Here is a 14609-nt window from a genome sequence, read left to right on the forward strand (position 1 = left end):
GAAGAACTGTGCGGCCTCGGCTGCTGTGCTGCTAGGAAGGGCCTTGGTTTCAGCATATCGCGTGAGGTAATCTGTCGCGACTATGATCCACTTATTTTCTGCAGCAGATATTGGGAATGGGCCCAAAAGGTCCATCCCAATTTGTGCAAACGGTGTTTCCGGAACTGGAATGGGATGTAATCGTCCGGTGGGTTTCGTAGGTGGCACTCTTCGTCGCTGACAGTCAAGGCACGTACGAACGTAGTGCTTCACCTGTGCTGCGAGCCGTGGCCAGTAATACTTTTCTTTTATCCGTGCTAATGTTCTTGTGTAGCCTAAGTGACCTGAGGTAGCTTCATCGTGGCAGGCCTGCAAAATTTTATTGCGGAGAGTTTTAGGGACGACTAGTAGAAATCTCTTCCCTGTTGAAGAGAAGTTCCTCCTAAAAAGAACACTGTTGTGTAGGCAGAATGATGACAGGTGCCTTGAGAACAATCTGGGCTTGTTTGTGGTGCGGCCTTCTAAGAAATCAATTAGTGACGCGAGCTCCTGGTCCTCTTGCTGTTGTTGAGAGATGGTGGCCGCATCAACAACTCCTAAAAAGCCTGCGGATTCGTCATCATCTCCGCCTGACGACTCGATCGGCGATCTGGAAAGGCAGTCAGCGTCTAAGTGCTGCCTTCCCGATTTATAAACCACTGTCATGTCGTACTCTTGAAGCCATAGGCTCCAGCGTGCCAAACATGCAGATGGATCTTTCATGTTGCTCAACCAACAGAGAGAATGGTGGTCACTTATAACTTGAAATGGGCGGCTGTATATGTACGGGCGGAACTTGGTAACTGCCCATACTACTGCAAAGCATTCCTTCTCTGTGGTGTAGTTCGAATCGGCACGTGACAATGTTCTACTCACGTAAGCGATGATTTGCTCAGCGCCGTCTTGCCACTGAACAAGGACCGCGCCAAGACCTACGTTGCTGGCATCGGTGTGGATCATTGTCGGCGCATCCACGTCAGAGTGGGCAAGAACAGGCGGAGTTTGTAGACGGTGCTGCAACCCATTAAATGCTGCCTCCTGCTCCTCGCCCCACACAAACGTGACATCTTCTCTGGTTAAGCAAGTGAGCGGTGAGGCGATGCGTGTTAAACCCGCAATAAATCGCCGGTAATATGCGCATAGGCTCAGGAAGCGTCTGACTGCCTTTTTGTCTGTAGGCCTTGAAAACTTTGCGACGGCTGCGATTTTCTCAGGATCAGGTTTGACACCTGTGTGACTTGCTACGTGGCCCAAAAACTGTAGTTCTTCATAGCCAAAGTGGCACTTTTCAGGTTTTAAGGTAAGCCCAGCGGACCGTATGGCTTGAAGAACTGACCGTAGCCGTCTGAGATGTTCATCAAATGTGGCAGAATAAACAATGACATCGTCTAGGTAAACTAAGCAAGTCTTCCACTTAAGGTCTGAGAGAACAGCATCCATTAGTTTTTGGAACGTGGCTGGGGCGGAACACAAACCAAAAGGGACAACTTTGAATTCATAGAGCCTATCAGGCTTTATTATAAAAGGAGTCTTTTCGCGATCCTGTTCATCGACCTCTATTTGCCAGTATCCACTTTTTAAGTCCATCGATGAGAAGTACCGTGCATGCCGTAACCTGTCGAGGGAATCGTCGATGCGTGGTAAGGGATACACATACTTTTTCGTAACCTGATTGAGCTTGCGATAATCGATACAAAACCGCAGGCTACCATCCTTCTTCTTAATGAGTACCACGGGCGATGCCCAAGAGCTTTTTGACGGCTGGATGACATCATCTTCTAGCATTTTCTTGACTTGCTGCTGTATTGCTTCACACTCTTTCTCAGCCACGCGATACGGATGCTGTTGGATGGGTAGTGCTGTTTCCTCCGTAATTATGCGGTGTTTCGTCAGTGGTGTTCGATGCACTCGGGACGTTGTAGAGAAGCAGTCCTTAAAATCGTCAAGCAGTTCCCTGAGACTTTGTTTCTGTTGCGGCGCTAAACCTGGGTCAACGTCGACGACGGGTGCATTTAAACGTATCGGTGGTCGATTCCTCTTTTACAGCAAAGCAGTGTTGAACATGGTCAATTTCATCAAAGTACGCCATAGCGGTGCCTTTACTGATCTGCCGGCATTCATTGGTGAAATTTGTCAGAAGTACCTCTGTGCGACCACCGGTTAGGCTGACGATACCGCGAGCGATGGCAACACCTTGATGGAACAGAAGTGCAGTTAGTTGTTCGGCTACACCGTCCTTGTTAAACTGTTCTCCGCAACTGCCGGAGACAAGACTGCATGATAGTGGTGGCATGCAGACGTCGTCGTCGGCGCTCTTCGTCGTGGCTCGTCTCTGTACTAGTTGACAAGGTTATCTCGCCGTCCCGTATGTTAACCACGGCACCGTACTCCCGCAAGAAGTCCATTCCAAGGATGAGTGATCTGTAGCACTCTTTTAAAATCATAAAAGTGGCGACAAAAGGTGTATTTCCTATCTGAAGTCGTGCAGTACATTTTCCTGTGGGTGTCATTATCTGGCCCCCGGCATTTCGAATATAAGGGCCCATCCATTGCATTTTGACTTTCTTAAGCCGGTCTGCCAACTGCTCACTCATTATCGAAAAGTCTGTGCCAGTGTCGACTAAAGCTGTCACTTCGTGCCCATCAATCGTTAAGAGTAGTTCGACACTCACAAATTCGTCGGCTTTCCGTTTCTCCGGGTTGCTCTGCTCGTTTCTGGGGGTCTTTCGGCGGTTCGACGTCTTGCAACCTTCCCCCCGGAGGTCGCCGATTTCAGTTTCCCTGCCATGGGCTTGGAGAGTGGCCTCTCACCACGTCGGCGAAACCGCGACGGTTCGGCGAGGAATAACGCAATGGAGACGGCGAGCGCGACCGGAGGTTAGCTGGGCTGCCTTCTTCCCGAGTGACACTGCCGTCGAAGCGTCGATGTCTCTCTGGAAACTGTCGCAGAATGGCAGGTGACATTTCCTGGTTGCCACCCTGGCGATGAGGGCAAAAACGATAAATGTGCCCTGGTTCGCCACATTGAAAACACAATGGTCGGTGATCAGCAGTGCGCCATACGTCGGTCCTGCGAAGCTGGGGTCGCCTCAAATGCTCCCTCTGTATCCAGGCAGCAACAGGTGGCCGCTGGTGGTACCGCTGTACCGGCAAGGTAGAAAGCGGGCGACGGACAGCGTCTGTGTAGCTAATGCACGTGGCTTGAAGCGCAGCTCGAAGCACGGCTCGAAGCACGGCTCGAAGCACGGCTCGAAGCGGGGCTCGGGACAAGGTTCAGGGAGTGGCTCAGGAGATGCTAATGCTTGCCGAATTTCTTGGCGAACAACTTCAGCGACCGAAGCAACAGTAAACTCCTTTGGTGTCACAGTTTGCTTCGCAATCTCCTCGCACACAATGTCTCTTATCAGTTGACGCAGCGAGGTTTCGTCTGTCACTGTGAGTACTGCGGCTCCTGCAGGTGCATCGTTAGTCAGGCGTTCGTATTGCCAACAACGCTGCTGGAGCACCCGCTTGATTGCTGTGGCTTCCTTAATGAACTCTTCCACTGTTGTAGGCGGGTTACGCACGAGACCAGCAAATAGCTGTTCTTTGACGCCGCGCATGAGATGGTTCAGCTTCTTCGAATCTGGCATGTTGGGATCCGCACGGTGAAACAAATGAGACATGTCCTCGGCATACATGGAGACACTTTCGTTGGGTTGAATGCACTACTCGAGAAGGCGTTGTGCATTATCTCGGTGATCAGTGCTTCCGAAGGTGTCAAGTAGCCGACGGCAAAATTCGTCCCACGTTATCAAATGTGCCGCGCAGTTTTAGAACCACATCCTTGCGCTATCTACAAGAGCGAAGTACACATTAGAAAGCTTCTGGTCCGGACGCCACTGATTGATCTTAGCTACGCGTTTGTACTGGTCCAGCCAGTTTTCGGCGTCTTTGTACGCGTCACCGTGGAAGCTTGTGGGGACCAGATAATTTTGGACAGTCACCTGCATTGGACTTGCAAGCGCCATTTCCTGAGTTGGTGAGGTCGCTGACAAAGTTCGTTGCAAGAGACCAAATTCCGGGCACGGACCTTGCAGGTGGCGGCTTGCGCGGGGCACAGGTGTCTCGACGCATGGATGATGTCTGGAAGGGCTGGATGCAGGGCTACTCGCAGGAGTTGTCCCTGTCATTAGGCGATAATGCGATACCCAGCACCTCCACCAGTGTCACGGCTCACTTGAGACAAAGGCGGAGAGCAGTATTTAATCTAGATAATTAGAACAAGCGTTCAGTTTAGGCTTCTTCTTCTCTAGCACCCTCGCTTGCACACACGAGGTCGTCGTCTTCATCGTCAACGTTGTTGGGCACAGATGGCGTCATGGCAATATAATGAAATTTCACTGCCACCGCAAAAGAGTACTGAGGTAATAAGTGGAAATGTGCTCAAACACAGATGGTCAGGTGTTTTAATTATAAGTGGCTGCTTGCAAACATACTTCCCAAACTGTGCACCCCACGACCAAGAGCGACCGCCGAAGTGGAGCAGCTTCATGTTCCGTGTAAAGTCAAAGCGTGATAACATCCTATCACGCCCTGTGCGTTGTATGCTTTTGGAGTGAGTGAAAGCATGCAAGGGTGAGCCAAGAAGAATGGTGGTTTGATTAGCGCAGTCTTCTCGTGCGATAAATGGGAAGGAGGGGAGTGCAGCTTGCTGGCGGTAGCGTGGTCAAGCACGCCTGCGAGGGGGGGGGGCAGGTTGGCACGTGTTTCCTTTTTATTTATACATCTATTACATACCTGCACATCGCCCATGCAGGCGTTACAGCAGGGGGATCGCATTTTAAAAGAAAAAACAAGTGATCACATACATAAAGCGCAATAAAACGCATCATTGTTTTCAATATTAACAATGTCAGGTGAAAGAGCATTCCATTTTCTTATAGATCGAGCAAAAAAGAATACCTAAGCACGTCACCCCTGAAAGGGACTCGTGGACTTTCAGTGCATGATCGAGTCTCATCGACATATAAATAGGTGACTTAGTATATCCTTCTCTCTCAATCCCTTATTTTGAATAATAAACAAGGTGAAAAAGTTTTAATTGGAGATTTTTTCGGCGGTCTTTTAATCCTTACCCCAGGCCTCCCCCCCGCATTGCCACATGTATGACCTGTCCATTCACAGGCCAAACTGGAAGCTCATTACGGCCAGTTTCCTCGACGCTAGGCGAGCCACTTTCATGTATCGCCTGGCGCGAGGGTACCTGCTGTTGGGCTACAGGCCCTTCACAGCTGTCCCGTCTAGTGGAGTGTGCCCATTCTGTGGCGCTCGTGAGGACTCTGTTCATGCTTTTGTGCAGTGTTTGCGCTTCCTGCAGCTCTTCTCCGTAGGATTGCTAGTCTTTTTAATCTCCCAGGTGTCCCTTATCAGACAGTCCGATTTTTGCACCCTTTGCCTAATCACGCAGTCAACCAGTTCGTGCTTCTCCTCGCTGAGTGCTCCTACCAAGTTTGATTGGCACGCCGCGATGCAGTTTTCGGGGGGAGGGCACCGGGCCTTCACGAAGTGCTTGCGAAAGCACGGAAGGAGGTCTGGTTCCATCTCACTCGGGAGCGGCACCGCTTGGGCGAGAAAAAGTTTCTCGAAGTGGGGGCCCGTCCTGCAGTGATTTTTGACGAGTCAGGTGGAAAGCTATCCATGAAGTTATGATGCATGCTCCTAAGGTCGCTCAACTCGGCCGTGTGTGCCAGTTGATCTACGGGGTTTTGTTTGGTTCAATGGAACCCAGAGCTGGAACCGGTGGTGGCACACCCTTGGTTGGTCGCGCTGCTCCGTGGACGGCTTTGGTGCTCTCCATGGTTGTATACCTTGGCCTATTTTGCGCCGAGGCAGTCCGAGGGTCAGTCAGGCTTGAGTCCTGTAAGACCGACATGGCTGTTTGTGTGTTGAGTGCAGTAACTCTGTGTTGCTGCACTACAACAGCCCCCTTGTCCGGGAAGGACCGTTGGCCCGAACCAAAGCCCCCCGCCCGGTCAACCCGGTTTGAGGGGGGAACCGGGGTCAATTGTATCGAATGATGCTGGGTTGATGAGTACACAAAAGCTCATGGATGCGGCGCCTTCAAAGGTGCCAAGTCCTCTTCCCATCTGACAATGGTTCCCGCGCGCGCGCCGATCCATGCTTCTGCAAGACCGCCTTGCGTGGCCTGCCTTCGAACGCGCCACTGTTCGCGTGACCGTACGCATGGACGACGAGGCGTTGGGATCCAGCATGGAGCGAACATATACGCTCGCTATCCGGTCGCGGTGAGTCGGACTTCTAGATTTGTCGCACGCCCATCGGCATGTTTTGGGGATAGCAACTCGGCTAGCAGGCATTGATCTATGAAAGGTGCAATAAATGCCCTTGTGATTGTTTGCACTACTGTGTTGTCGTTCCTTTGTCCCAAGAGCATGGGTGTGATAACCCCCACAACATACACTGCTGCCTGGGGAGGCGGCCCAGTCGTTAGGGCTCGCGGATGAATCAGCAGCCCTGGACGGCAAGCATGTGTCCAAGCGGGAATGTAGCGGATAGTCGAGCAGCATCTCGGAGAGAGACTTTCCTTCCCTTTGAGGGGTTCGCCTATAATTAAACAACAGTTGCATTAAGTTATCTTCCAGCGACCCTTCTGTCATCTTGTGAAACGTATCCATCATGGTACGAACTGCTCTTTCCAATCGGTTGTGGATAGAATGGAGCTATACACAGGTGCAAATTGTTGGTTCTTGCTGTGAACATGACGAACTCCTGGCTTATAAATTGTGTGCTCAATTATTAGACATGATTGTGTGCGGTACCCCAAAATGGCAGAACATGCTTAAGAAACACCAAATAGTACAAGCTGTGTTTGCGTGCCTCATAGGGCGGCTTCAATCCACTTCATGTGTACATCTACCACCACCAGGATCATTTGGCCTGCTTACGGCCTTGCAAAATCGATGTGGTTCCGAGATCACCTGTCAGATGTTCTTGGCCGATTTACTGGCGGGGCTGCCGAAGACATAGGTAGGTTCTGCACAGAGTTTGTGCATAGGGCCAACAAGTTCTCTCTGTCCTTGTTCAGACCAGACCACAGAAAAATGACCGCGCCACTGATGTCATTGACGATGAGCCCTGGTGTGTTTCATGGGGCAGTAATTCTTTTTTGTGCCACAGATGGTATCACAACCCAGCTACCCCGGTAGACTAGTTGGTGGACCCAAGACAGTTCTAATTTGTGATCGAAGAATGCTAATAGCAATCGCTCCATTCCCTTAGCCATTCGAGGCCCCTCATGCACTATGTAGTGCGTGACGCGGATATACACAGGGTTCCTGGCAGTTAGCTTCTGTAATTTGTGTGTCGTTATAACACCTTCTTCAAGGGCCTCGAATGACAAGACGTATTCAAGTGTTCGCCTTCCAATGTTGGACCACTCGCCCCTACTGGCAGTCTACTGAAGGCATCTGCTGTCAGCAGTTGTTTTCCCGGTACATACTGTAGCTTCTACTGGTAGCCACCCAGAAATAGTGCCCACTGTTGAATACAAGCAGTTCCCATCACTTGTGCCCGGCAATCAGGCCTCAGTAGTCGCAGCAGGGGTTGATGGTTGGTGACCAGGGTAAACTGTCAACCTAGGACGTAATCACGGAAACAAGATATAGCAAAAATGAATGCCAACGCCTCTCGCTCCAGCTGTGAGTAGTTTTGTTCTGCTTTAGTTAGCGTCTGGAGCGGAATCCAATTGGTCTGTGCTCCTATCCCTCCGAGTGAAACAGAACCACTCCCATGCCATACAGAGACGCGTCACATTCTAGCTTATGCTTCTTGTTAGGATCAAAGTGGATCAAAAGTTGTGCATTCAAGTATTGCTTAGCTTTTTCAAATGCAGTCTGCTGCGGCAGCAGTCACTCCCAACACGCAGTTTTTTTTTCGTTAGCCGGTACAATGGCAAGAGTACCGGGCACATATTCAGAAAAAATGAATGCAGTGAATGCAACTCTGCAACATTTCATGCGCCTGGCACTTGCACGATGACATCTATGTTCTCAGTGGGGTGCAGTGTTTCACAATCTATGCGTTGCCTAAGGTGCGTGACTGAAGGTTGTTGAAACTTCCATTTGTCAGCTCTAAGCTTAATGCCGTGGTCTCGGAATCGTTTTAAAACTTCCTTAGGCTGCTCTCCACTGCCACTAGCATGTCATCAATAGGCTTGGACATCTGGTAGCCCACCGAGTATTGCATCCATCTTTCTTTGAAAAATAACCAGCACGGATGCTATATGAAACAGAAGACTGTTATAACAAAACAGACTGCGATGAGCGTCAATAACACAGCTTGCATGATGCATCATCGAGCAGTGCCTGATTGTGCACGTCCTTAAAATCCAACGTGCTGAAGCTCTCACCCCCATTCAGACTAACAAACATGTCTTCAATTACCGGAACATTGTAATGCTCCACATCACATGATGTGTTGAGAGTGATCTTAAAATCTCTACATATTCTTAGAGTATTATACTTTTTTAATACCATTATGACAGCCTTGCCCATTCCGCATGTTGTACCAGTGATAAGACTCCAAGCGCCGTCAACTGATCAATTTTGTGCAATACCTTGTCATGGAGTGCACAAGAAAGGGATCTACAGAATTGTAGTGCCGCCGTCTCCTTGAGCTTCAGGCTTGTGGTAGGACCTTTGATGAGACCCAGGTCTGCCAAGATGTCCTCGTAACCAGCGAGCAGCCTGTTAACCATGTGCTTGGTTGGCCTAGTATCGGCTGGAAAATCCGGCTCTGTCAGCTGTGCAATCAAAGCGCCCTTCTTGCCGAGCACAGTTATCATGTTGCATCCACACAAACTTGGTCCTGTACAGTCAAGCACAGTTAGCATGCACGCAACTGAAAAATTTTTTTTTACTGCACCGACAGTGCGAGTTCACCTAGCACAGCCAATTTTCCTGCATAACACGACAACTTCATTCGTGCGCCTTCAAGCATGGCCATTGTGCGCAGTGTCTGTCGTAAACTTTTCGCAACATGACGCACACCGAGGATCCCATGTTGATTTTCATTGGCAGTTCTGCGTATCCCCAACGAAACATGCGTCGTATCAGGGGTTCCAATCTATTTTTACTTTTTGAAATTAACATCGAGATGTGCGCCTCTCTGGCTTCACCGTTATCGTCATTGTTCGTTGCGGTTTGCATGACTGTCAGTGCTTTTACACTCGCTGTCCACTTTGCAACTTCTACGTCTGCTGGCATGGCGTAGCATAACCTAGCTAAGTGACTGCGCCGCCCACAGCGAAAACAGCATGCTTTTGCCAATCGGCAGGCATTATCGTCATGTCTCGTGCTTCCACATCTTCCACAATTTCGCGCTGTGCTTTACTTATGGTTATATTGAAATAATTGATGACGGGCTTGCACATTGAGCACCATTGGCGGTTCTTCCTCATATCTTTAGCACCGTTGTGCTATGCGCCGTATGTCGACGAGAAACTCTTGCATTGACTCCCCTTCCTGTTGGCAATGCATAAAAAAACTTGTACCTCTCTGCTGTCTCATGATGCTTGTGGTTGTAGTGGTTGTTTAGAGCTGCGACTGCTTCGTCATACGTGATAGAATTGGGTGTCTTTGGCGCGATTCGGCCAGCTAGCGCTTGAACTGTTTGCTTGCTGAGAGCAGCCACAAGCGGTGCTCGGTGCTTGTTTGTGCCGGTAATGCCGTTGGCTTCAAAATATGCTTTTGCCCTTATGATATATGGTTTACACTTACGTCTGGTGTCATCAAACAGCGGTAACTGGAGGCAGGCCATGGCTCTCTTTGGTGGTCCACGTAGCAGCAGTCCATCTTGGTGTACTTTCACCGGGTGATTGGTATGCGTGATCTTCGTCGCCACTGTTGTAAATTGGCTATGACCAGCGCAGCAGCATGAATGATATGCTGGCTGGTGGTAAACAACAACTTTATTGATAGCACCACTGCGTTATAGGAAGCAGTGTGGAAAGGGCTTGGGCAAGGGAAAGAGAAATCACAATATGCTGGTTCAGGAACGGGAAAGGTGGGGGGGGGGAGAGAAAAGGGTGCACACACACACAGCCTACTTGGCTTGTTCGAACAACATGAACAACTAAAATGTAACACATTCAAATTTGCCTTTTCTGATCGCTTGATAATTCCAAAAATGTTGTCGCCCCTTCCATGTAAGAAAAACCCCATTGGCGACTGTACTCATTTGTATAAATGGTGGCATTTCAGTGTAACGAGATTTCGATATAACAAATCAAATTGCCAATACCACCGACTTCGTTATGTCAAGGTTTAACTGTATGTCAGATCCGTCTCGCCTGCAGACATGTCTGCAGTGGACAGAGTGATAAACACTTAAACAAATGTCTTGGTAAACATCAACATAATCGCAATGTGTGGCACAATGCACATGCACTTGGCAGTACACTGTTGGAGCTGCATGTGTCACATGCAGTTTGATATAACACTGGTGCTTTATTGTCATCAACATTCGACAGCAAGGGAAAGAATGGAAGCGCTATAAAATAAGATGAATGAAAATATTTGCGGGCGGTCAGCTGTAATTGAAGAATTAGCTGTCAGTTGTGCTCTTGTGTGACGGAAAGATAGCACTTTTGGAAGAGTGACTGTTTTGTGGCCCTCTTTTTATCATGTCTTGCTGTTCTTGTTTCATTACATTTCTGTTTAGTTTTTCAATTAGTTTTCAATTATCCTCAACCTTAGCTAGTCTTATAATGGCAGTAATGAGACTTAACTTCACTAACCATTGTGCAATATGCAAGCATGATGCCTTTAGGAACATACTGTTTCAATTACTACTGCCGACTGATAATTCAGACATTGTGAGGACCGCCTGAATGTCCAAATAATTCAGAGTTCTAAATAACAAATTCGCCAGAAAATAAGTGATTTGATTCCACAAGTGGAGGGGGGACCAAAAAAGTAGTCAGCGCATTTATCCATGCACATATGCTTGCATGCTACCTCGTCATTCTGTTTCTTGACCATTCTCACACTGTCGCTACTAATTGGAGGAAAGAATAACCAATGCGTGAACTGAATCTCTATTACGTCTTAACTTGAAGACAGGTTGACTGTGCTCGAGCAGCCGTGGGATTGCCAGTTTTTTTTCATGACAGGTTTTTCCCCGCACAATTTTTTTGCTTCCTCACAGCCCTTACTGATGCAGACACTTGGGATGGATTTGGCACCATTTGAAGCTGCTAGATGATTCTGAGCGACAGACATTTGTGTCAGCTATGAAGAATGTCCCCCAAGACCTTGTCAATACTAAACATGCAAAGGAACAGAAACATACACGTGAAATGCAAGCAGCAAGCTACATATACAGTCGAACCCACTTATAACGATGCTGGTTTTAACACTACATTGGTTAATAAAGAAGCTGCTGCACCATCAACCTTTGTATGTTTTCTATGCTTTATTAACCCGCTTACTGCAATGCCCCAATGCCACATTATTGATTATAACGATGAAATCTGGCTGCTGGGTGTCTGTGCCAAACGGTAACGAAATGCGAAAACCTTGAAAAGAAAGCAAGAAACTTGACCCGCTGCACGATGCCCACTGCCCCCACAGCTGCAGCATACTGATTTTCCAGCCTTCTCCACGCACCTCTCTCCCATCGCCCTTCCACCCCTCTGAACACGAATGGGCTGCGCCCATAGCTCTATGCCGCACCACCCTCCGAAACACGAATGGACCGCGCCAACTGTGCTGCTCCAAGATTGCTTGCTGGATCCTCATTCAGCACAGTTCGTCAAACAGTTTTAATCACTCTTGTTCGCCTTTGTTGGTTGGGTCAAAACAATTTCTGGCCACGTGGTTTCTCAGCCTTGTTTGACTCGCCGCCGAAACGAAAGATGGCTGATCTACTTGCTGATCATCGGCAATGCATGACATTGCCGGTGAAAAGAAAGCACACGGCTATAGATTTGGAAACTAAGTGCTTCTAACCGATGAGGCAATCGTCACGAACATGCTTGCATTGGATAGCGACAGCGACGACGGCAGCAATGACATCTTAGGGCAGGCTGCCTCAATGTTGTCCTCACAGGAGGCCCAGCAGATGACTAAGTCCCCCCCTCCCTCCAGAGCTTCGTTTTCGCTAGGAACCTTCAGTGAAGCACCTGGATGCCTTGGAGTAGGATGTCGGCAAGCTTCGCTTAAAGTATTCAAGGCTCATGGACAGAGTTTTCTCGTGCAAGGTGCTTGTGGCGATCTCACCTCAGTTTTTCTTCTGGATTTCTCAAGCTGACAGGCTGCCATGGTAACCTCCTTGCATTTTTTAAAAGGCCCCTTTTAGGGCCACCAAAGTGATGTCTCGGCAGAGCTCGCATATCGCTTGCCGCCCATGACCGCTCTTTGCAGTTGTTATAGCAGTTTGATTCTATAATACCGACATCCATGGCTTCTTACACGCAATCGGAGCGATTCTGATCAGCAGCCGGATGAAGGAAGGTGGTGGGGAGGGGCACAGGCTTCCCCGCCATTACAGTTTTCTCACATCAGCACTGCCATCCCCCTATTTTGATTTTTTCGTGCAACCCAGTTACAATAATGCAGTTTTCGTGGTACTTGAATATTGTTATAACTGGGTTCAACTGTACTACAGCCTTTAGTACTTAACATCTTAGCTTTGTCTTTTTGATTGGGTGCAATCAGTGGTTACAGGATCACCTAGGCTTCGCTACTATCAGTTTCAGTGTGCCAGAGGCAAATCAAAACAAAAACATTGCTCTTTCTGCTTGACTAGTGGCTAAACCAGCATGTAGTCGTTCAGGCAGCAGACTCTATTATCGAGCAATAAGGCGTCCTTATAGTACATTATTACGTCATTGGGACGAGTGATTGTGGTGTGAAGCTGTCTGAATTATTGATCAGTGACTGTCAGTTGCTAGACTGTGTGCGCAATCTTACGGTGTTTCTGGTATGTCTTAGTCTTCATTGTTCGCACTCTAAGAATAACAAAATCATTGCCAACTTGCCCATTTTACCATTGTCCAACCTTGCAGGTCCAAGGCTTCAGCGTGAGTGGCAAGGTTCGTGTCTCTGAAGAGGGACCCGGCGTGCCTCAGGCCGAAGTTTTCCTGGGTGGCAGCAGAGCAGCAACCACTGATGCCTCAGGCACCTTCCACCTCGAGAATATGAAGGCCGGCCAGTATGTCATCCACGTCAAGGCACCTGGCATGACCTTCGACCCATTCCCCGTACGGGTGTCGCCCAACACACCTGAGCTTCCTGCCGTAGTGGCCTCCCAGTTTGAAGTCTGTGGCACCATTGAGGGTGCAAGCCGGCGGATCATTGTAGAAAGCAAAAAAGAGCCATCAACAGTCATCGCAGACTCCTCTGGGAAATTCTGCACTGCCTTAAAGGCTGGCAAGTATGTTCTGCGGCCTTTTGTTAGCAAAGAGGAGGAGTCTTCTGGCCTGCGCTTTGTTCCTGCCGAGATGTCGCTGGATGTTCCTGTTGCCAAGGCAGGCGAAGTGGCCTTCATGAGATTCAGGGCTGAGATCCGGGGCAAAGTGGCTTGCATCAAGGAGTGCGGGTCAGGTCTCAAGGTGTCCCTGCGTGCCACCAGCTTGCCAGAGGATGCTGAAACGGTCACGGCTGAGGTACAGCCAGACGGGAGCTTCCACTTTGCCAGTCTGTCCGTGGGGAAATACAGGCTCTGGGTGGACCGCCCAGAATGGTGCTGGGAGCACGACCGAGTTGGTGGCAAGCTTCATGCCGTCGACAAGCCCGTCTCGCGTGTGACGCTACAGCAGACAGGCTTCCGAGCCACTGTGGTGTCGAGCCATGCCACTCGTGTCGAGGTGGTTCACATTGACGACAGCGCTGCCGCCCTGAACCTGGAAGTCCCTGCGGGCTCATCGCAGCACTGCCTGCCAAAACAAGGAACATACGCCGTGCGGCCAGTTGGATGCCACGAGTTCAGGGAGAAGGATCTCCGCTTCGACACATCTCAGCCAACTGTCATCACTCTGACTGTGGCCAGGTAAGGAAGACATAGGAGGTTTAGTCCTCTAGCACATGACAATGCCTCAACAATGAAGCAACTGCTCAAGTACCATGGGCACGGCACCAGGATACAGTGATTCTCTTGTTTCAACTGTGCAGGCTTATCATTTTTTTTGGGGGGGGGGATTGAATCAAAGAGTAGCAAGATTTCAAGGAAGACTTGGTTCACTTGTTCTAGGGCATACAGAAGAAGAAGGTTGGTCTTTATTTGATTTCTTAAATCATGTAAAAGGAACTAATGCCCATTTTAGTGAAACCCGAAAAACTTGCAAAGAAAAAAAGAACATGACAAAAGCAGCTATGCATTTTATACCTGGTGTTACAGTGTAACCAGCTGATAATGATCCCAGATAAAACCGTCTATCGACAATAACAACCACATTTCTGTGCACTCAAAGATTTTCTGACTCTCCCTATGGAAACGGCTTCCAGATATAACATTTTTTAAATCACCATACTGCTACAACGAACGCTTCGAACTCAGTCACGATAAAAAGAGGGCACACACAAAGGGCC

General features: G+C 49.0%; 1 protein-coding gene across 1 annotated transcript in view; it reads left to right on the top strand.

Annotated features, from left to right (window-relative positions):
- LOC135909345 (BOS complex subunit NOMO1) overlaps positions 1 to 14609 on the top strand; it is a 96657-nt gene that overhangs the window by 30906 nt on the left and 51142 nt on the right. Inside the window, exon 5 of the mRNA XM_065441291.2 lies at positions 13088 to 14070. Coding sequence (XP_065297363.1) covers positions 13088 to 14070 — 983 coding nt within the window. The remainder of the gene's footprint in view (positions 1 to 13087; positions 14071 to 14609) is intronic.

This window comes from Dermacentor albipictus, chromosome 1 (genome assembly GCF_038994185.2).
Source record: "Dermacentor albipictus isolate Rhodes 1998 colony chromosome 1, USDA_Dalb.pri_finalv2, whole genome shotgun sequence".
Classification (NCBI taxonomy): Eukaryota; Metazoa; Arthropoda; class Arachnida; order Ixodida; family Ixodidae; genus Dermacentor; species Dermacentor albipictus.